The sequence below is a fragment of the Citrus sinensis genome, chromosome 3 (genome assembly GCF_022201045.2).
Source record: "Citrus sinensis cultivar Valencia sweet orange chromosome 3, DVS_A1.0, whole genome shotgun sequence".
In the NCBI taxonomy this organism is placed as follows: domain Eukaryota; kingdom Viridiplantae; phylum Streptophyta; class Magnoliopsida; order Sapindales; family Rutaceae; genus Citrus; species Citrus sinensis.
Window position 1 is genome coordinate 51,823,316 of NC_068558.1, and position 23,074 is coordinate 51,846,389.

The 23,074-nt window shown below is 32.3% G+C and overlaps 2 protein-coding genes across 7 annotated transcripts; one reads left to right on the forward strand and one right to left on the reverse strand.

The window, feature by feature from the left end:
• Positions 1–1,014: 1,014 nt before the first annotated feature.
• LOC102625753 (protein VASCULAR ASSOCIATED DEATH 1, chloroplastic) lies at positions 1,015–8,786 on the forward strand. Of its 6 annotated transcripts, none has more exons than XM_006464355.4 (18): positions 1,027–1,693; positions 1,893–1,952; positions 2,053–2,103; positions 2,350–2,415; positions 2,509–2,604; positions 2,742–2,843; positions 3,275–3,378; positions 3,468–3,637; positions 5,069–5,109; positions 5,231–5,318; positions 5,451–5,537; positions 5,673–5,727; positions 6,332–6,398; positions 6,947–7,046; positions 7,548–7,609; positions 7,711–7,774; positions 7,879–8,183; positions 8,335–8,786. In XM_006464355.4, the coding sequence occupies exons 1-18, from the start codon at positions 1,514–1,516 to the stop codon at positions 8,584–8,586; spliced, it is 1,950 nt and encodes a 649-aa protein (XP_006464418.1). In that variant the 5' UTR covers positions 1,027–1,513; the 3' UTR covers positions 8,587–8,786. The 6 variants fall into 6 exon arrangements, with proteins under 6 accessions (XP_052293919.1, XP_052293920.1, XP_006464418.1 ...); XM_006464357.4 differs by having other exon boundaries at positions 7,711–7,753; XM_006464356.4 differs by having other exon boundaries at positions 1,029–1,693; positions 7,882–8,183.
• A 5,410-nt stretch (positions 8,787–14,196) lies between these two features.
• LOC102626919 (phospholipase A(1) DAD1, chloroplastic-like) lies at positions 14,197–15,627 on the reverse strand. The gene has a single exon (XM_006464774.4). It carries the CDS (start codon positions 15,603–15,605, stop codon positions 14,343–14,345), a length of 1,263 nt encoding a protein of 420 aa, XP_006464837.3. The 5' UTR covers positions 15,606–15,627; the 3' UTR covers positions 14,197–14,342.
• Positions 15,628–23,074: the final 7,447 nt, after the last annotated feature.

Below are 23,074 nucleotides of genomic sequence, written 5' to 3' on the forward strand. Positions count from 1 at the left end.
TATACCTACTGAACTCATATTGGATGATCCACTTATTAAAGCCTACTCTAAAAGTTTCTTAGGAACATGTGACTTATATGGGATTTTAGAGTCCTCTTTTATATGCTAAGTTAGTGGAGTTCTTGATTTTATTATAAGTTGCAACATAAATGAGATGATGTATTATTAATATTTTATTAATATGCATGCATATTGTTATATGATATTGGATAAAAGAGCAGCAAGTGCTATACGATTATATCTAGCAAAGAATGTTATAGTGAATGTATGAAAAATTTCGTCGGCAAAAGAACTTTGGGAGAGGCTAGAAATTTATATCAGACAAAGAACATCTCTAATTGTTTGTACCTTAAGGAGCAATTTCCCTTTTGAAATTTGATTTATTCAAGGAGAAATACATTTAATATAAGAAAATAAATATTTCTCTTACAAGAAATAATCACTATATATAAGGAGGTTAGGTTCACTTATTTGTATAATACATCTATTATCTTTAAGTAGACAATTTCTAGTGTGAGAGAAACGGTAAGTTTATTGAGAGATTGTGTGTTATTGGAATTTTAGGTGAGAGAAAAAATAATGGAATGATTATAATGACTTTTATTTAATGAATTTTCTCTTGTTGTCCTTGACAGCCGTGGTTTTTCTCTAGTATATGAGTTTTTCACTTAAATTCTTGTATTGTGTGATTAGTTTTATTTTCCATCTGTTTTTTATTTATTATTTATTTGATATTTTTACTTACAAGATATTGGGTTTTAAAATTTCTTGACAAGTGGTTCTTGATTTACAAGGATATTTTAGTTTATTTAAATTTAAATTTATCTTTTATATAATTTCAGTGATAATAAAATTATAATTAAGAAAAAAGGGTGTTATATGAATATTAAAGGAGTGTGAAAAGCATTATTCAGTGAACTAAACCATTAGAATAATAGTGATTAGCGGAAACAATGAAAAAAATAAATAAATACTTGCACAGGCCATGGTCCAAAAGAGGGAAGTATGACCGTCGCCGAGAATCTAAAGATTCAATTGAAAATCTTTGGAATAGTCCGAGGCGTTCATGAACATAACCCAAGATCGGCCCAAAGTCGGACCTTGTTAGGTTCTGGAAAATCTGGGCCGTCCGTTTGGGAAAACCGACTTGACTTCACAACCAGAGCCAGACTAAGGTTGGGTCCCACACTCACACCAACAAACGCAGCGCAATGCGAAGGAAATACGCAAAAGTGACCCGTCGACCGTTGATAGTTTTATCCGCTCGGCAAAAAGGCCACGTGTAAAAAAGTCAACATTTCGGTTCCTTGGCAATGAATTGACTGAAACTGGACTCAAACCGACGGTGCCTCTATTTTGTCCGTTGCCGAAACCAACCAGTTCGTTTGTTCACGGCGTGTTGCTTTCTTTGGAGATCCCTTCCTGTCTCTTTCAACAAATCGTCCAAAATTCTGTATTCGGAAAGAAAAAAAGAGGGTCTAGATCTTTTTTCTCTCTCTGTTAAATTGCCGCCATGGCACTGGTGTCTGCGAGCACAGAGAGGATCAACTTATGTGGACCTACGGACCCGTCTTCCTCACGATCAACCTCTGAAGCGACGTCGTCTGCCAATGTCTCGTGCGCTGCCGACCCACCCGATCGCAATGTCCAGTTCAGTACTTCTCCAATCCCTAACGGGGACGTTGAAGTTCAGGTATAGTTAGCTTTGTGATTTAATTTGTTTGAATTATATTCTGTGTTACCTGCTGATATTCAAGAAAATGAAATTATCAACTCAGTTAAACTAGATGGTAGATCTCTCTCTTTCTTGAACAAGCCCTCTTTATTATCCTGAAAGTATTTTGATTATTCACTGACATTATGCATATCTTATATGCTGTTTTATTTTACAGTCTTCGGTGACGCTAAGAAGTGAAGAGTATCGGCAACTGTTTCGTCTCCCATCTGAGGAAGTGAGTGATAGTTTTTCCTGTCAACAGAAAAACATGCTCTCCTTACAGTTTAATTTCCTAAAACATGTTTAAATTTTTAACTTCTTTTTTTAAAATTTAGGTGCTTGTTCAAGATTTTAATTGTGCATTCCAGGAGAGTATCCTTCTTCAGGTAATGTTGTTATTTAAAATAGCTTCTGCGTCTGAATTTTTTTACATTTCTTCATAGTTACTTTACAGTGCTGTGATTTTTTAGGTGGTCATGCCACCTTCCTCCTCTTGTACAGAGATGGCATTTGGAATTCTTTCCCATCATTTTTGGCCTGTCACACTCTTTCATTTTTTTTTTTTTTTAACTTGGTTGTAATGTCTAATTGTGCATCTTTCCTGATTCTTACAAATTATTATCTTTTTGTAGGGCCATATGTACCTGTTTGTCCATTTTATTTGCTTTTATTCCAACATATTTGGATTTGAGACAAAGGTAACTTCAAAGTTTCAGTGTTATGTTGCTAGTTGCAATTCAACATTGCAGTATCAATCGTGTTTTGCAATTTCTAATGAGTTTATGCTTCAGAAAATTATCCCATTCTATGAAGTTACAGCCGTACGAAGAGCGAAGACAGCTGGCATCTTCCCTAATGCAATAGAAATTTTTGCTGCAGGGAAGAAGGTACTCTTACCATTACCTTTTGTGCTATATTGATTTCTTTCGGAAATGTCTTATAAGTTTCTGTCCTCAATATTGCTTGCTTACCTCCAAATTTCGCTAACAGCTGCAAAATCTAAACCCACTTATTGATCTGGCAGTACTTCTTTGCATCATTTCTGTCCCGGGATGAAGCATTCAAGCTCATTACTGATGGATGGTTACAGCATGGCAGTGGTTCCCTAGCAAGTGCAGAACAGCAGGTAGTTGACGGAATATAATTGGCTGTGTGAGTTTTGAAATTATTGGAGGTGTTCTTTGAGAGAAATCCTACCCCACACCAGCCTGTTGGTGATTCATACCATTTCCTTTTGTTATTGCTATAGTTTTCTGGCTGTTTTATGGTACACAATATGATGATAGGCAGTGAATAATGTATGTCACATCTAAAATGACATGCTCTGTTAAGTAAATCTTAGTATAGAAATTATATTGTGCAACTATATTAATGATCTTTGAAAATTCTGAGTTTGTGTTGTAATAAAGGAATAAGTATATATTTAATGTACTTCATGATTGATTCCAGGCAATGGATACATTTTGCACAGCACTTTTTGTTATATCATGTGCTGTAGAACATTGAGAATCACTATTCACTAAGTTGAATTTTCTTTTCTTGGTGATCATATTTCAGGATTCATCATCTGAAACTAGCAGCCCACAGAATGGACCTGTTGTAATTGAAAAGGTCAATTGCTGCTCTGCAGATCCCATCGCCAAATCAGATTCCATTATAAGGTACTTTTATAAGCTGAAATAAAGTTATTTATTTTGGTTTTGATGATCCTGTTAAATCTCCTCCTTATTGTATTGGAATTCTGATACAGGGAAGAGGATCTCTCAAGTGACTCTAAGCTTCCTGCTAATGTTGAAATGACGCCTGTGGAAATGCAAGATGATAATGTGGAACAGGATTTTGAACCGGTTTTAGATACTGACTCTTTGCATCCAATAAAGACTTCGTCATGGAACATAGAGAATTCTGATGCGCCTAAGAGTTAGTCAACTAACACTGCTATATCTTGTTTTGGTACCTTTGTTTTATTTTTAATTTTCAAAGTTTGTTTGTTTTATTTTTAATTTTCGAAGTTTGTGTTGCACCATGGTGTTAGCCAACTCTAGATTAAGTGGTGCAGGGTGTTAATATTAGGTCTTTTGGGTGTTGAAGTTTTAGTTGTAGTGGCTTCTGGAAACTTGTTGATGTACGCTAGAATTGACAAACTAGATGATGGGTGCAGGGTCCATTTTGATGGTTGTTTGGTAATTGGGGGTAGGCTAAATTGTTGGGATTTTAAGATGATCTTTTCTGTGAGAGCCTGTGTATTATTTGATTCAAACCTTGTTCACTACTGTTTAGCAGCTAATGTAGGAGCTTTGTTAGAAGATGGGTCATGTGAAGATCTTCATCGCTTTTTAGTTCCTATGTGATTGCCTATTGACATTGGACCATTACTGATCAGTTATCCAGCCTGCTTTTGGTTGAAATTATGAGAACTTATGAACTTTTAAGTCTTTAGAATTTTGAGCAAGACTTTTTAAGGTTTGTAAACTGATCACCATTCAATGGACTAAAATTGAATTAATAGAAGTTGTTTAGTACTTGAGATGAATTGCGGGAATCTGTTGATGAAGAAACTAGTAATGGGTGGTTAAAGGTGACACCTACACATGGAGTTTTTGAGTCTTCATAGATGCCAAAGTGAGATGTTTGATAACCCTTTACCCAAAATGGAGAAAAAAGGGCTCTTTATCATGGTTTCTCTGTGTTATGATTGACATTCTAATGTAGGAAAGGATTGGACATTGAAGGTGGCATTAACAAATTTGTAAAGCATACTGAAGTAGTTTCTGTTATGGGCTTGGAAATAATTGTATATCTCATGCCATATGGTATAGGGTTTGGGTCCTGTTGAGTGTACTCATTGTATTGTATTGAATTAGCCGTATTGCATTATATTGTATTAAGCTGTAATGCAATACTATGTTTGGTGTAATATGGATTGTATTATATATATTTTTATTTTAATATTTATATTAAACTAATACTTTAAGATATATTTGAGTTTTTAATATTATATATTTGTATTTATATTCATTATTTTAATTAAAGAAATTTTTTTTTAAAAAAAAAAGCAAATGTAAACAGTGCCTATTACACAAATCCCACTCCCTCCCCCGGGTTTATTTAATGCGGAACTATTCACACTATGGTGTATCTTAATACACCATAATGTGAACAGGAAAACATGGGACTGCATTGCTAATGCAATGTAGTCCCATGTAATATGATGTGCCAAACAAACCCTCAAACATGCTAGTTTTAGTTGTTTTATCTTTCTTGCATTTATCACTCTGCACAAATTGCTTTAAGATGGCAGGCACTTCTATTACATCTTATTAATCTGAACTGGCTCTGTTTGACATGCAGTACCAGAATGTTACACAAAGGTTGCAGAAACCAATTTTCAGGTAGTGTCATGTTTTCCTATTATCATGCATGTAGCCATGTACTAAGTTTTACAGTATCCTATAATTTTAAATTAATATTGGAAGGTGGAGACTTGATTTTCTTTTCTTGAATGGACTGCAGATGAAGGTAGAGGATTTTTACAGTTTGTTTTTCTCAGATGACACTGTTAATTTTATCGAATCGTTTCATAGAAAATGTGGAGATAAAGGTAATCTGCTCTGAATTATTAAATTATTATTTCCTAAGGGCATATTTTAGGTTCGATCTTCATTGAATTTTTATATTAATTAAGGTTAATTTTATACTTTGCAATTCTTTTGCTCGCCTGTTTTTATCTCAGAATTTAAGTGCACCTCGTGGCACCGACATTATGAATTTGGGTATTCCCGTGACTTGTCATTTCAACATCCAATAAAAGTATATTTTGGTATGGATTTATATTTTCTTTAATTTTATCTCTTTATATTTTTATTATGAATGAAGGATTGGTAGATGGTCTATAGAGGTTACACTCTTTTTGCTTCCAGTATTGATTAGTACAGAGTTTTTGTGTTTCAATAAGGTGCTAAATTTGGTAGCTGCAAGGAGACTCAGAAATTTCGAGTCTACAGAAACAGGTATATTCATATGTGTGTTCTGACATTATTTTGCCTCAGCTATTTAAAACAATATTAATAATAAACTTTATATACTTGAAAGACATCAATTTTATGTCATTTTTGTATATTCGTATAGGGTGATGTTGTTTTTTTCCCTGTAGAGTACACTGAGGACTTGTCTCTCTCTGTGAAAAGCTTTTTTTCATAGTTGTTATTGTTTTCTATTTCCACTGGGAATCGCAATGAGATTCAACTCCCTTCTTTTGGGACGTAGAATCTCTTCCTGGTGTTCCCAAAATTGAAGACATGTTTCCTCATTATTGTATTGTTATCTGAATAAAGATAAACATAAATTGCTTCAGGATTGAAGAAATTATAATACACGGTCTTTGAACTCTCTGAAGCCTTGCTAAGTTTAAAGCTAAAGTTTCATACTCTCTCTTTCTCTTTCCACCAATTTTTCTTTTTCTGATCTGTTTGTTATTGTTTGTTGTGACCCCCTAATTATCTCTGATTTTCTTAAAATTTTCAAGAATAATTGATCCTAGATACTTTTTGTCATATACGATGGTGATTTGTTACTGGTTTTTTATTCTTTTGACATTCTGACTTTTTTCCCCAGTCATTTGGTTATTGAGACATCTCAAGAAGTCCATGACGTACCTTATGGAGATTATTTTCGCGTAGAGGTAATGTCTCAAATGAAACTTCAATTATTTCCATCATGCTTAAAATACATCGCAAGAAATCAATGTCGCACCATATGGAGATTATTTTCTCATAGAGGCATATCTAAAATGAACTTTAATTATTTCCAGCATGCTTAGAATATAATTTTGATGTTTATTTTGTAGATTATAGAACCAATGTCTCAAGAAATCAAAAGTATATTTGGGACTGAAACATATCCACTAAGTTGAAGTTTGGTGTCAAACATCCGTGCATTTTTTGTATTGTTAGACTTTTTTGAATAGTTATTTTTTGTATTCAATTAATATATAATTATGCAAATAAAAATTATATATGGATTTCAGGGAAAGAAAGCTTGTGCTTTTTCAAATGGTATGCAGCATAAACGATATTTTATGCAGCTTAAATTTCTGACTAGCATTGTCTTTGTGACTCTCTGAAAGTGCCATCGTGATTGTTTTGTTTTGAAAATTCTCCTTTCAAGTTTAAGATCTCTGAATTCGACTAGATTTTGTCAATGAATGTGGCCTCATCTTCCATGTATTAGGGTCTTTGGGACGTAATGAGAGATGATGGTGGATCTAAAGAAGGTTGCATTCTGCGGGTATATGTAAATGTGGCATTTTCTAAGAAAACTGTCTGGAAAGGTTTGCCACTGCTTATTCATTTGTTAATATCACCTACTTGTCGTGTTCTGTTGCACGTGTGATGCTGTGCTCATCTGAATTACGTTGGAATGTTATGCTTCCTCCTTTTCTCACAGTGCACTGTGATTTGACTTGCAACTCTTGACACAGTGTACTTCCATAGAATTGCTTCCGTCTGATGAGTTAGATTCATTACAAGAAAGGCAACAGCTACTTTCATATCTGAAAGTAATGATTGTGAAATAGTTATGTTGATTTGTTTATTTTTCTAATGTGTATGACATAGTGTAAATAATTGAGCAAATTATTTAATAACTTGTTGAGATTTGCAATCAGGGAAATGTACTTTAGATTTTTTTTTTTTTTTTTTTTTTTGGGGTGCCGGGAGGTAGCTGTGGCTTGCTGAATATTGGTTTGCCTGCTTGCTAAAATAGATGGTTCAGTGCATTTCCTTGAAGCTTGAAACTAGGATTTACTTCTAGTTGGTATTTGTGGTTACAGGAAAAATAGTGCAGTCTACTCTGGAAGAATGTCGAGATGTTTATGCAATGTGGATAGGCATGGTATTACTATCTTCTTCTTCTTCTTTTTTTTTTTTTTTGAATTTGCAGTTCATCTTTACTTGGACATTGTTAAACAATATCAATATTACCTCTTCTTTCAGGCCCATGATGTGTTGAAGCAGAAGAACCTTGAAAAGCCGGAAGGTTGGATTGTGGTAGATAGTGGTATTTAGACACTTTTTTTTTTTTGGGCGAACGATTTGTTACATGGGTAGTGTAGCGTATTTGTATTAAGGACTTTAATTAATTGTATTTCCACTGGCTTGAAGCAGAGGGAGGTCCTGCTTATAGTACAGTTCAGAACGATGATGTCCATTCTGAAAGGGTAGTGAATACTGGGGAAACTTCAGAAAGGTTATGCAATGCAGATCACCGAATAAGGACATTACCAATTACAGATTCATTGGATGCCAGCCAAAGTGTTGGCAATCTCTTGCAAGGAAATTTGGTCGACAGTGCAGCCATAGCATCTTTGCTAAGAGAATCCATGACAAAATGCTGTTCATTTGTGAAACGCCAGAGCGGGGTTTCATTGATCCTAGTAATTGCTTTTGCCGTGATCTTCCTGATGCAGGTATGTAATTTTGAATAAGAAAATTCCAAAAATGTTAATTATGAAAAATGAAATGGCAGTGAGATGAATGATGTCAATGATTGGCTTCCTTTTGTCGTGTAAGGCAGGAATTATACAGTAGAATTTGTTGTTTATTTATTTTATTTTTCAGGTGAGCATACTTGTGCTATTAAATAGACCCCAACATGTTCACATGGCTTCTCCACCGGATTACATGGGTGCTGGGGTAGGAGTAGGACTAGGACAAAGATCGGCTGAATCCATTCCTTGGTTGGAGAGGCGGATGCATTACCTTAAAGATGAGATGCTTATGGTTGAAGCTCGGCTGGAGAGGATGTGGCATGAGCATGCAGTGTTGAGAGCTCAACTGAAAGACATAGAGCAACTTCATAAGCGTGAATAATCTTTCCCCCTTTTATCCTTTGTGTAGATTGTATACCGATATAGTTTCTGATTGTAAATCTCTCTCTCACATTCTTCGTTTCCTTCTGTTTAGGGGTGAAGCTGTGTTTCATTTAGTGATATGTAATTAAAAGTTTGACTGAAAAAAAAAGGAATGAACAATAATAATAGTGATAATTAGCCGCAAGGTTAATTTGGTTATCGGTAGTTTTATGAATAATTTTAATGGGGATCTCAACTTGACATTCGAGAATGGTTAGTTACATTGCTTTAATTTTGAGTGAGATGGGAGAGCTTCAATTTCTTCAATCCAATTTTCAAAAATGAAAGGTAAAATTTCAAAGCCAACGAGTCAAATGGGTGCAAAAATCTTATCCATAGGCACGAGAATCAGTGGGCTTGAGTGGCTTCACGTAACCCAAACTTTTATGCTTCATTTATTTGTTAGTAATTGGAATAAGTTGGAATGGAAAATAAGAAATGAGAATAAGAATAAGTGGTTTTCTTGACTTAAAGGAATCGAAATTGAAATGGATTGGAATTTCATTGGTGTATTTATTTTATTTTGGAATCAGAATCGAAATGCGTTAGATTATAACAAATTACTAAAAAGTAATTAATGAATTATTATCATAATTATTATTTTATATTTTAATTATAGTAAATATTTATTTAAAATTTATTATTATTAATTATTGTCAATAATATATTAATTGTTAAAATTTTAATTAATTAATTATAATATACTAATTAATTATATTATTTATTATTGTAAAAATATATTAATTATTGTGATTATTTATTCAAAAACTATAATTATTGATATATTTTTAACAAATATATTAATTAATAGTAATGATTATATTAATAGTTATTATAATAGTATATTAACTAATTAATTATAATAATAATATATGAATTAATTAAAATAATATATTAAATAAATGAGGACAATATGGGTATTTTAATTTTTATGGAGGGTAAAATAGTTATTTTAGAAATTCCTTATTCCTAAATTGTGGTGGACCTACAATTTTGATTCTGATTTCCGGTTCTATTTTGCGAAGTAAACATTGTCAATGATTTCGATTCTGGATTTCGATTTTTTAATCCAGAAAGTAAACGCAACATTACAGTTTTCCTTGAATAATTGGCAGAATCCCGGTGTCCTAACGGAAACGGCAATTCGATGCAGTGTGTGTTCTAAGACCTATCGGCTATCGTTTTGATCAATTTGGGCTTTAATGCAGCGGCATTTTTTGGCACTTTGAAATGATTCTGAAAATGATTGAAGCAAAGAAGTGATAGTGGGACGGAGGGTCGTTTAAAGGTGCATTGACGAATTCGTAACCACGTTCTTCAAAATTCAAACAGGAGAGGTTACAGACTCACCGTCGCAGGACCATGTTATTATTTATTGTTGCATGTTTCACATTGTTTTAAATTCTGCATACTAAGACTTTAAGAGCCGCCTTCCGGTTTGTACTTGTGGTCGTAGTGGGCTGCGTGATCCATCAAAAGTGCTCTTTCTGCTCAACCTTAAAGAAGATCACGCACGTGCCTACGCGCTCCGAGTCCGAGGTCCTAGCCACGCCGTATGTCAGTCAAACAATTCCCTCTGTTTCTGCCGACTTTTATTAGCAAACTGCTCCGCACTACAAAGTCAAAAATTGAAGTATCATATTTTTATTGGATTATTTTTTCGCCTGCCCCCATATATTTCAACTTTCAAGAAACTTTGGCCCCAATCTTAATGTTTCAACAACTATCACTGCATACCCTAATTAGTAAATTTTATTGTTAACTTTGACGGAATTATCAGTTATTTGAGTAAAAGATTTATTTGTCTTTATTTCAATGTTGTTACTGAAATATGAAGGTACAGCTGAGAAGTGTGTGTCTGTTACAAGTTTTTCTTCTTTACTTGCAGCAAGTGAAAAGAAATTTTATTGGATTATTTGATTGGATTGGCCGCGTGTCTTTTATCTTCCAAGCCTTATGCACCAAACTAATTGTCCAATTTTCCAAACGAAATAGCTAATCAAATTCACCAAATCATTTTATCCATTATGCTGGAATGCCCAAAAACTAGCAAATCAGCTAATCAATTTTAAAATTAATTTATATTTCGCCATCAATTCCAATTACAACATTGACCAAGTAAAATTATACTCAAATCAATCAATCGGCTTTGTGTTGTGGTTGTTGCATGAGCAACTAGCGGTGTGGTGATGCTTTATGGCATGGGGGCATAGATGTTAGTAGTTGTACTCGGCGGTCACGAACTGACGATGGTGATGGTGGATGAAACTGAAACAAAAATAAATTTGATGAGGCATGGAATATGAGTTTTGGTAGATCTGGTGAGGTGAGTGTACTTGTCTGCATTTTGATTTGGATGAGCATAAAATGATAGCATTTCGTTATAAAATTGAAATTCTATTGTGGGCTTCAGGTTTCAGTTAGGGATCATGTGAGCAAACCATCATTTTCATTTTTACCCTTGTTCTGTCAAATTTAACTGCGAACTTTGTTGATTAGGATGTGCGCTGATAGTTGTTGAAATATTATGGTATGAGCAAAAATTTGTTGAAACATACGAGGACAGGCAAAATATAACCCTGTTTTTTTATATATGTGGACATGTTGTTAACCATTTAATTATATAGTCATTTTAATCAATTACTAAACCATATAGTTTAAGACAATGTCCACACGAAATAAATGAGGGTGCTCGCTTCATAATAGGTGAAGCCAGAGGTTCCTTCTCAGCAGCTGCGATGTAAAACATTCCACTTCTTTGTTCTCTTTTCCTTCCTTTGATTCATTCTCCAAATCCGTCCATTAAAACACTATTGTGTTCCGGCACAAAAAAGAAAATGTGTTATTTAGGAACCAGCAAAACAAATGGAGCTAGTCCAATCAACTCTCTCTCTCTCTCTCTCTCTCTCTCTCTCTCTCTCTATATATATATATATATATATATATATGAAATAATTCTATTTAAAATTATTGTGATTATTATTATTTTTTCTTTATCATCTTACTATCCTATAGTCAGTGGCGGAACTATCATTTTAGTTTTGGAACTGACAAAATACATCATAAATTAGAAGTTTTGGTTACCTTTTTTTTTGAAAGAAGAATTTTTTGTAACTTAAAATTTGAAGTTCAAGTAAAAAATTATGAACATTAGAAGAAAAGAAATACAACAATATACTCTGAAAAGTTCCCCAAAACTGAAATTCTACATTAGAATAGGGTTGTCAAAGCTTCAAAAAGTTCAATGTTCATTTGAAAACATTTTACTTTTTTTACCTTTCTTTTTAAAAAGTTACAAAGCATTGTTCCGTCCCTACACATAACGTACAATATGAGAAGAGTGTGAATGTCTCATTAAACATAATTTCGTATATAATATTCCCGTCCAAGGGATTGCCTGAAATTTTAATGCATCGTTTCCTAAACACGTGTTGTTGAAAGAATCGAGATCCCAAATGATGAAAAATTTTCCAGAAAAATTAATCATGTTGATTTTGAGGGCGTATTAATGGAGATGCTAAAGTAACTAAAAGCCATTACTCTGCGGACCAACAGCCACTGAATGTTATATTAACTTTGAATGAGCCTTGTGCTGAGCATGTAAGGACACAAAAGCCCCATTATAAATAGATAAAAGTGTTATTATTGTTTCACTGGTTTAAAAATTATAAAATATTAAATAGGTATAAGAAATATTGTTTTTTATTATTTTTCTATTATAACTTAGTAAAAAACTTCAATTTTATATTTTTTAGTTAAAACAGTTAGTTGACTAGTAAAATATTAATTTTATGATCCGAATTAATCTGAACTATTCATCCGATCGAATATGTTTGGATTGGATTCCGATTGGTTTTGAGTTTGGATTGCATTTGGATAACTTTTTTACTAATTCGAACAATTCGAAGTCCAATTGGATTGATCCGAATCTTATATGTATCTGAATTTGTTCATCCCTAATTTTACCCTTTATAGTAAAATACACAAATAGAGATGTCAATAATAGAAAAAATTTTATATTACGCCTTAGCACTGGGTAAAAAAACCGAGGTATAGGAAAAACCGAACCGAACTAGTGGTTCCGTTCAGGTTTGGACTAGTTTTAAATCTTATAAATATATGAATATCTAATTTATAAGAAAAAAAACCAAAATATCAGTTCGATTTTCGGTTCACTCAATTGAACCGAATAACCAAGCTGAATAATCGAGATGTTTTTGTAATTTTACTAAAACATGAAATGCATTATATGTTCATTGGTTATGCAAAATGATTACAATGGACATGCTCACACACGGTTGTTATTTTTATTTGTCTTTACAACTTTATGTTTATTTAGATGGAGCATTGGAGTCTACATTTGTATTCTTAAATTTTAATATTTCATATTTTGTTAGTAGTAGTTAGTAAGATAGTAGTAATAAATGTGTTTTGAATACTTTATGTTTATTGTTAGTACTTATAATGAAATTATGATAAACTAATTGCTAAGAAAAATTATTCAATTAATGGGCCCAATGAGCTAAAAATTTAAAAATTCAAAATAAGCTTAATATACCCAAAACAGGAAAAAAAGAACGGAATTGAACGGATCGGTTCATGTTTGGTTATTTATTGTATTTGGTTCTTATTCGATTCTTTCTATAAAATAACCGATTTTAATAGATTCTGCTCAATCTCTATCTGAATCGAATCGAATCAAATCGTGCCCATCCTTATTATGCCCTTAAATTGTTAAATAATAGTTTCAATCATAAATTTAAGAATAACCCTGAATTTATTGTAACTACAAAAGTAACGAATTACAAAAATACTCCTGATTATTTTGTTAAAAAAACACAATTTATTTATAAAAAAAATTAAAGTTCATCTATAAAATCATCATTATTTAAGAGCAGAATAATAATTTTTATTTCTATTATTTGATACTTCTATTTGTTTATTTTACCAATTAACTAACTAGTCAACCAACAATATTAACGAAAAAGTAATTAAATGAAAGATTTTGCAAAGTTATAGTAGCAAAATGATGGCAGTTATTTGATATTTTATAATTCTTAAAGTAGTTAAATGATCATAATTAATATTTTTTTATTGTAAAATGTAAAGATTTAAATCATAGTTATTTTTATAAAGTATTTTTTTAATGAAATATAATAATGTAATTCTTTTATCAGTTATAATTTAATAAATAATTATTTAAATTTCTTATAAAATAATTTATTTTATTATACCATTTTATAATATATTTTCTAATTAATTATTGTTATTATTATCAAACCAATAAAAATTAATTATTTGAGTTATCGTAAATCATTTACCCCATGGCCCTTCATGTGATCATTTGTTCATTTACTTTGAGACTAAATGGTGAGTCTCATGTGAGAACCAGGCTCTTTCTGTTCCAATCTTAAAGTGATCAAAACATGGGAATGGACTGAAAATAATCCAATATTATGTATTTATCCAGCCACTAAGCACTCATTGTGGAGAAATTTTAGAATATATCATAAGTACCATGTTAGTTATACAATAAGCAAATAATATTATAATATGTGTATATTTATTTTAAAAAATCATCATACATGTGGTGGTTATATTAAATTCAACTACACATATCATACATACATCAATTGGTTGTATATATCGTAGGTGTTGTAGAATTTCTCTTCCTTGTGATATTTACAATCCCAAAAGAAAAATAAAAAGGAAAATTCAGATGCTGCCCAGCTTCCTTGCGGTGGCTTTAAACGGACAGGTGGAACTCACAAAACCTTTAACCAAGTGGAGATACGTACTGAGATCGTGACACGTGGCGACATTCACCTTGCTGAGGAACGGGGAATCTCTACTGCTAAGTCTCAGCTCTTTTCCAACGTCAGCATAGACCCAATGCGTGTTCTGCACGCGCTTTTGCAGCCAGCTTGGAAGAGCTGCCACGTTAACTGCCTGCTTGTTCGCCACGTCATAGTCGTCGATCACGAAGCCAGGTACCTTAGTGATGAGGTCATCTGAGTTTACTATACGTAGAATTTTGGTCCCACTTTTCTCCAGCTGGCATCTAAAGCTTCTGTTTCCTACACGTGGCCCACCGAAGGAAATGACAGTCACCATTGGTGCATTGTTAAAGGTTGAGTTAATATCGTAAGCTGTTAAGGTAGCGAGAGCAGCCCCGAGGCTGTGACCTGTGATCGTAATACTGAGTGGCTCATCACCGTACAAATCGAGAACTCTCTTGATCTCCTCTCTCACCATTTCTTGTAGACTAGGACACGTGTCGGTGCTGGAAGTGTAGAGGCTGAAGAACCCAGTCTGCACCATGGGAGTACTGGGACGAAGATGGACACTCGTAGCAACGTCATCGGGAGGCCAACAAGCTGTCAAGGTAGCACGTAAATTCTCAAGCCACTCAAGGCAAGTAGCAGTCCCCCTGTAAGCAATGACCACGTCACGTCTCCCGAGTCTTGCAATCTCTTTCTTGTCCTGACAGACAGCCACGTAACCAATCCAGCTAGACTGAGTCGACATCCAGCTTGGGGCCCTATCAAGCCAACGTGGCAGGTGAACCCCGCAAGTGGCACGCAAATGCTTGGTCATCCGGTAACCAGTTTCCGCTATACCCAACCTCGTTAGGAAAGAGTTTCTGGGGTATTTACACGTGGCATAAGTTGGAGAAGATGGATCAAAATCGAAACAACGATAAGTCGCTTCAACGAACTGACCGTAACGTAGAAGCTCACTTCGTAAGTTTTGATCAAGCGGATCAAGTAAACCTTCCCAGTTGTTACTTCCTTGAATTTCCATCCAATTATTGCCGAGTTTCGCAGCTGAGTCATATGCGAGCGAGTTCCACGACAACTTAGAGTTGAGCTTCACAGAAGCACTGGTGGTGGCACTGGCACGGTACATTTGAGTGACTACAATTTCATTTTGCTTTAAACGATCAGTAGGTGAAGTGCAGAACCTAGCAAGCTTCATATTGATTATTGGAGAGCTAATTAGTGTTTGATAGTTTTATTTATTATGTGTGTAGAGTATAAATAAATAAATAAGTACTAGGGGGTTTTTCTTTTTTCACTTCACTCGAATGAGACTGACTGCGACAACTAGCTGTGTGCATATTATTTATTTTATAGAGGAAGAGTGGACGGCAGCTCATGCAAAAAGATTATACGGCGGGGCGGGGGTGGGGTGGGTAAATATAACTAATGATGTGATGAATGATGATAGATACGGGTGAAAGAATAGAGAAACGGCTAGCGGACCCACAATGATTTTCCTTTTATGTATGATGATTAAATGAGTCAAAGCAAAATGACACTCAAATCAAAACTAGGTTGAGGAAAATTTTGAAAACATTCATCTTGTGAAAATGACAAACTTGTCTTTCCGACCATGCAGCAACGCGTTTCTAGCACGTGAATTTCATGAGTTGGGTGGTACTGATTTCTAGTACTTTTTCGCAATTCGATCGTGGCCCAAGCCAAAAAGTTCACTTTCGAGAGGAGTCTCCGCTGCAAAGCCCTACTTCTCTGTCAGGAACTCGAAAAACAAATTAAGATTTATATATACGTACAGAATAATTTTTCAATCAAGATCTTGGAACCACATTGAAGTGGGAGACTGTTAATTTTCATCATACTCAATAATTTTTTTGCCAAAAGTTATTAGATATTATAAAAACAATAAAGGGTAAGTGGTCTATGATAATTCAAATAGTGAGAAATTAACTGTCAATTTTTCTATTAAAATCAAGGACAAGTTAAAAATAAAAGGACGTAAATTTTAATATAAAATTTACAATCTTTTAACTTGTGTCTAATTTTAATATGATTAAATATTGCTAATTGAAAGCTCGCTCTATATATTAGTAGTTTTCTAGTATGAGATCTTAAAGTGAGGGAAAAATTAGGAAAAATTTTAAAACTGTGGAGTTTTAAAGGTTTAAAACTTAAAGCGCTTAAACTTAAAACTTTTAATTTATAGTGTAATAGTTTTTCTGATCTGGGATCTTAAAAGGCGGAAAAAGTCCGAGAAAACTTTAAAACTGTGGGGTTTTAAAGGTTTAAAACTTAAAACGCTTAAACTTAAAGCTTTTAAATCTATATATTAGTAGTTTTCTAGTCTGAGATCTTAAAGTGCGGGAAAAGTTCGAAAAAACTTTAAAAATGTAGGGTTTTAAATGGTTTAAACTTAAAGCGCTTAAATCGCACGGTTTATGCGTTTTTTCGTACTTTAAAATTTGGAATTTATAAATGTTTATTGCCTGTCACAGTGTTAATGATTAAGAACATAACGGATTAAGAATATAACAAGATAAGAAAATAAGCTATCAAGATTACAATGTTAATGATTAATCTAGGCGGGCGCTCTCATCACTGTGTTTTGGCGTATTCTTTTTTTCTATTTTTTTTCCATTAACAGTTTACATATCACTGCCCCAAGTTTTTCCTTTATTGGTTAATCGTTTTGTGGATATGGAATGTTCTTTTAAAAAAAAAATCTGAAGTTCTTAACCTCTCGGTGTTTACTATCTTATATGCAGAACTTTCCAAGTGTTCTTGATTAGTCAATGACTTTTAAAATCTTCTCAAGGGAGAATCTTGTATTCATATTTTCATCACACTCAAAAGTGTGTGGCAGAAAGGATTGGAGAAAAAGGCGTTTAGATAAAGTGTTAATTAAGATAAGAATTAACTAAACGTAATATGCCAAAGTAGAGATAACAGCATAAAGTGGATTTTAGTAGAAAGTCATATCCTGTCAATCGAATCGGATAAAGAAGATTGTAATTATTTATTAGTACTCTCATTTCAAGGCTTTGATAAGGATCCTTTCTTACTCAATACCAAATTCACTTTGCATATTCCGCAGCCATAAACCCAAATAGTTGATAAATGATAAGGATAATGATTAATATTTTATATTCCACACCCAGATCATCTGATAGGATGGGATTTGAGGGAATATTACTCGTATATGGTGTTCTTCTTTGGCCGAGAATTAAAATAGAATATACAGTCCTATTTTGTGACTGAATACAATATTAATTGAAATTCTTTCTCTAGAAATATTATTATTTTGAAGTTTGATTTTGCTATACCTAAATTAAGTTAGTTAAAATGTGTCATAATTGAGCTTCCAATTACTAAGAATGATATTATTATTCTTAGTAATTACTATTTAATAAATTAGTGATACACTTATGAAAGTTTGTTTTTAATTAATATATCGAACAATTAGGTTTTACCGGTATCAGTCATGTTGATGATATCGAAATAAAATGATTATTTATTTTATTTATTTTTATCTATTTGAATGGGTTTGGACTTCATATCTCATATAATCTCAATTACTTCTTGAAAAAAGCAACTGCAAACAAGGCACAAATCACCAATTTTCTAATACAATATTTGAAGTTTTTTGTATTTGTGCCTAGGGATTTGGCCTAGAGATTTTCCTTTTTCACCACCTTCTTTGGCCGACTATCCATTTTCAAATTTTGAGAGTAAATAGAAACTGAAAAAAAATTAAATTTTGAGCTCGACCCACCCCGTTTCTTTTAAAGAAAAAATAATAATAAAGCTTTTGTCTAAATAAAACATACCATGGAGCTATTGTTGGATAAAAGCACAAAAGAAAATAATAAATATCCGAGGTCATTAATTTTGTGCCCAACTTAGGGGCTGAGGCCTCAACATGTGAGAAACATGGATACCAATATAGCCCCCACAATTAATATCACAAGACTGTCTTTACATGGTTGTTTTTGTGCTTTTGAGAGCCAAATATGTCTAGAGGTATAAGTACAATGTCTCTAATTTGTGAGGCTCTGTAATGTGTGACATTTGCAATATAACCATAATTCACAAACATCATATGAATTTGTGAGCAAAACTTTTTCCTTTCTTTCTCTTTTGTTTTTCGTCTTTTTTTTTTCCCATCCCAAGAGAAGTCTCAGCAAAGATATAAGAATTATAGTCAATACAGCGTATAATTTTTTATTTAATTTTACAGATGTTAATTTGCACTTGAAAAAATGCGGATTTGAGGAAAAACTACATCATATTGTTAAAATTAATTCATACATTTAAGCTGCGAATGTTCATAAATGATCAATTAGGTATCCATAGACTTAATGGGGACTTTTTTCAGCCAATATTTTGAAAAGTTTAGTTCCTGTTGTTTTTGGGGGTTTGTCATCTTGGAAACTACATGAAGGCTAGCTCGTCATTTACTTTTGCCTAAAATTTTCAAGTACGTAAAAAGTAACCAATAGTTTCAGCTTTTTTGTATAGGTTTTATCAACGTTGTAATCGGACCCATTATGACATGTATCATTATAAGCTTCAAGTCTAAAGAGCAATCAATTGATCTGATCGTAAAAAACGGTTGCTTTCAATGAGGTGGAGAAAAAAAAAAACATGCAAATATTTAAGATTCCGCACCAAATAGTTATGAGAAATTTGTGAGATCTATAATTAATTTATTGTATAAATCTTTATGGGACCTTGCGAAAAACAATTCAATCATCAGCAACACATTCCAATTTCTTTTTTTCTCTTTTTTTTCGGTGGGGGATTCTGGAAATAAAAATTTTTGATCGGGTCCATATTGACATCCATGTGGATCAAAGATCACTTTTCTTGGAGAGCTAAATGAAAGAAATCATTACTAGGCCTAAAGCTTTTGACAAAAATACTTTTTATCCTATGACTATTTGTTGGAGTGGGAGTAGAGAGTGATAATTCCTCTCATTTTAATGTTTATTTGCTCATTTAAGGAGAGTAGTGAGAATACTACTTTACGAGTCTCATTTTTTATTGGAATGAAGAGAAAGATTCCCAATTCTATGAAAAAAAAAAAAAAGAGTGGGAATCCACTCTTATCTCTTCGTTTTTTTATCATTTATTTATTAAATATAACATAATTATATTTATTAAAATTAAATAATATTACATTATTAAATAATAATAATATCATTTTTATTTTAATAATATTATTATATTATTTAATAATATTGTATTCATTAAAATAATAATATTAAACATACCTAAATATAATATAACTATATTCATAAAGAATTGGTAATATTACGATGTGCTATATAATATTATTATATTTATTTGAAAATATAATATTATTATATTTATTTAATAATAATAGATAATTTGTTCTAAGAAAATATTAATTCTATACTACATTATTAATAATAATGTTTCATTTGTATTGCTCTTATCAATAATTTTTACTTTACATAATTAAAATTAAAATTAATAGAAAAATTATGATTTACATAATTAAGAATATTAATAGTTATTATTAATTTATATAATTAAAATTAATAATAAGATAAATAGTTTATTTTACAAATATATTCTTTTATTCACTTTGTAATTAAAAACTAAGATTCTTTATATAAGGTTAAAACTGTAATTTAAAAAAAATGACTCACAATCCAAGATAAAATAAACACACAAATGAGATTTTGGGTGTATTTAGAGATAAAGTAAACACAAAAATGAGATTTTGGGTGTGTTTGTGAGTGAGGTGTTGTAACTTTTAAGTTGTAGCTGCTGTGGAGTAAAAGCTATAGCTATGGGTAAAAGTTGGGAAAAAAAAAATTGCTAAGATGCCAAAGTCTAGCTACAAGTGTTACCAAACACCTTAGTAGCTAGGCTTTGACAGCCCAGTTACCTCACCACACTCATAAACGGGCTCTTTAATTCTTATTTCATACTCTTATTTTAGTGTAAATAAACAATCTACTCATACTTCACACTCTTAATCCCGAGATCCTTACTCTTCAGGATTCCCACACTAATTCTAAAAGGAAGCACTACCTTATTTGCTATTGTTAAGATGCAATGGGAACGAGTGATCTTTTTATTTATTAAGTTAAGAATAACATCAATATGGTTTATTTAGTTATTGTGTTATCAAGGAAGTTAGACTAATTGAAAGTTAAAATTATTATGATTTAATTATTTAATTAATATAATTAAAGTTAAAATAATTAAAGATTAAATTGGATCGCCTCCAGTATAGTTCCCAGCCCAAGTTAAGTACCCAAGTCTATAAGGACCCGTCAATTTTACTCGTCGCCATCCGCGTTACTTAAAAAGCGTTGCACAAAATTGGAATCTTCACTGATGAAGCTAGCCTGAAAATGAAAATGAAGTTGGCGAAATCGGAGACGAAGCAATGCTATATTGGTTTTATTTGAGATTGAGGTGTTAGTAATTTTTTAAGATATAACTGTTATAAAAAAATTATAATTATATAATAAAAGTTAAAAATGTGTAGTAAATATGACTTTTAAATAATAATTTTAATAAAATAATAAAAATATTATAAGTTATTTCATCATACAAGTAATGGATCAAGTCAACTTTGATTAAAAGCAACAGTAAGTGTGTTTACCGAATACTCTAGTGTTGTAATTTTTAAGGTAATTCTTCATTAATGTCCGTCTTGTTTCGTCTTAATTTTCTCGTAATTCTTCATTGATGTCCCACCTGATCTATAAAGGGAATTAAATCTAATCTTTCTTGTTGAAGTACATTTTCATGATTTCATCATCAGAGAGAAGCAAATTATAATGATAAAAATGCACACGACTCTGTCATGTGCATATTATTCTAATTTTTACTTGAGAAATTAGTTAGAGTTTACTGAAAATTATACATGTATAAGTAAAGTTTGAGATGGGAAGATTAGGTCTTACAGCAACTGTGAACGCAGAAAGCCTGATTTCGTTCGGCTGGTCCTTTCAATTATATTTTTGTGCAATATTTAATCAATTTCTGCTTCTGACTTCTGTAGTGTTATCTAGTATTAGATTAGATTTGACTTAACCCCACAAGCCTCCAACTTCGCAGTCAAAATGAAGTTTGGTAACGATTCTAAAGATCGATTCAAAAGATCAAACAGAGATTTCAGAAGAACACCGCCATGACTAGGAATTCCCTCAATGTCTTTTCTCCGAGATTTCTTGAAGTTTTGCTTCATATTTAAGCGTAATCAGGGGCCACGAAGACAATCACAAGCATGCGTTAAATTTTCTCGTGATTGATGACTTTGATGGTGCTATTAGCGACTGATGAGTGGAAAAGCTGTTCACATATTACAACTGTTTAATCAAGTCAATTATTCCAAAAGTTTGCTTATAAAAACTTTTGACGAACAACTAAATAAGTAGTGCAAGTTCATGGTAAAGTAGCTAGAAAGGGAAAAAAAAAGCAAAATTAATTTAAAGAGCAATGAATCAATCTTTTCATCTTTGCCTTTGAAATTTTCTCACATTTTCTTATATAGTTGTAATAATTGCGCTATAAGTTGTTAGTTGATCTATTTAATAATGCAAACGAGGAAAAAAAGCGTGTGAGATTATTTTAATTAACATTATTATCTTATGTATACTCAAGATTTATGATTTAAATAAATTTTGTAATTATTACCAATTACCAATTTGAGTTTATTCGAGATGAAATATATTTCCATATCCTAACTGTAAATCATACATGGAATTGAACATGACTCAAAGCAAATCTATCTATGTTCACACACGCATGAAAGAAACTGAAAGGGGGATTGGAAAAATGAACTCCCATGCATTAATGTCTCTTTGACTAACAATCTAGATGATGAACTATTTTGTGATGCTTAAGAGAAGAAAAGAAGTGTAAAGAGTCATCCTGAGCTTCAAAATACAACGACCTATAATTTACCGCCGTCTTTGTGTCAGCTGCACATGTATGCCGATTGTCTTTTGTTCCATGTTGCGAGCTAGATAATACTCTTCCGTGTTCAATTTTTCATACATTTGTTAAACGTTTGTCTGGGACTATTATTTGAGCACACTTTATTTTCTCTATGTGATTTGCAGATGCATGAATCTCTGTTGGGATATATTTAGCTTACTCTAACCATTTCCAGAGAAGGCAAAGAAACAAACTACGCTTGAATTTATTTAAACTTTTTCTTCTGATATCTTGTGCTTTAGTGAGCTAAAGTTTTTCTAATATTAAATTAGTCTTCTAATTTTTTTATTCAATTCTCAATAATTCAGAAGGAAGATGAAGTGGCGTTCATTCTGTGTATTTATACCAAAGGAGAGATCATCTCATTGTAATGCAGTATCCTTACTCAACGGTCAACATCTAGGCCATTTGCTTGGTGGCAGCAGATCACACTTTCCTCCATCTTGGAAGGCAAGAGTTTGAATTCTCCTCGAGACTCATTCTTAATTTGTACATATTATTAGATGCGGGTTGGTCTTTCCTTTATTTTGCGAAGATTTTTTCCTAAGTAAACCCCTGGATTAAGCTATAATTTTACGGATTTAGACTACTAATAAATTTCTGTTTAAAGTATCTAGTGTAATATTAATGACTACATATCACTAATTAATAAATTGTCACATAATGTGCTGTTCATTAAAGAAA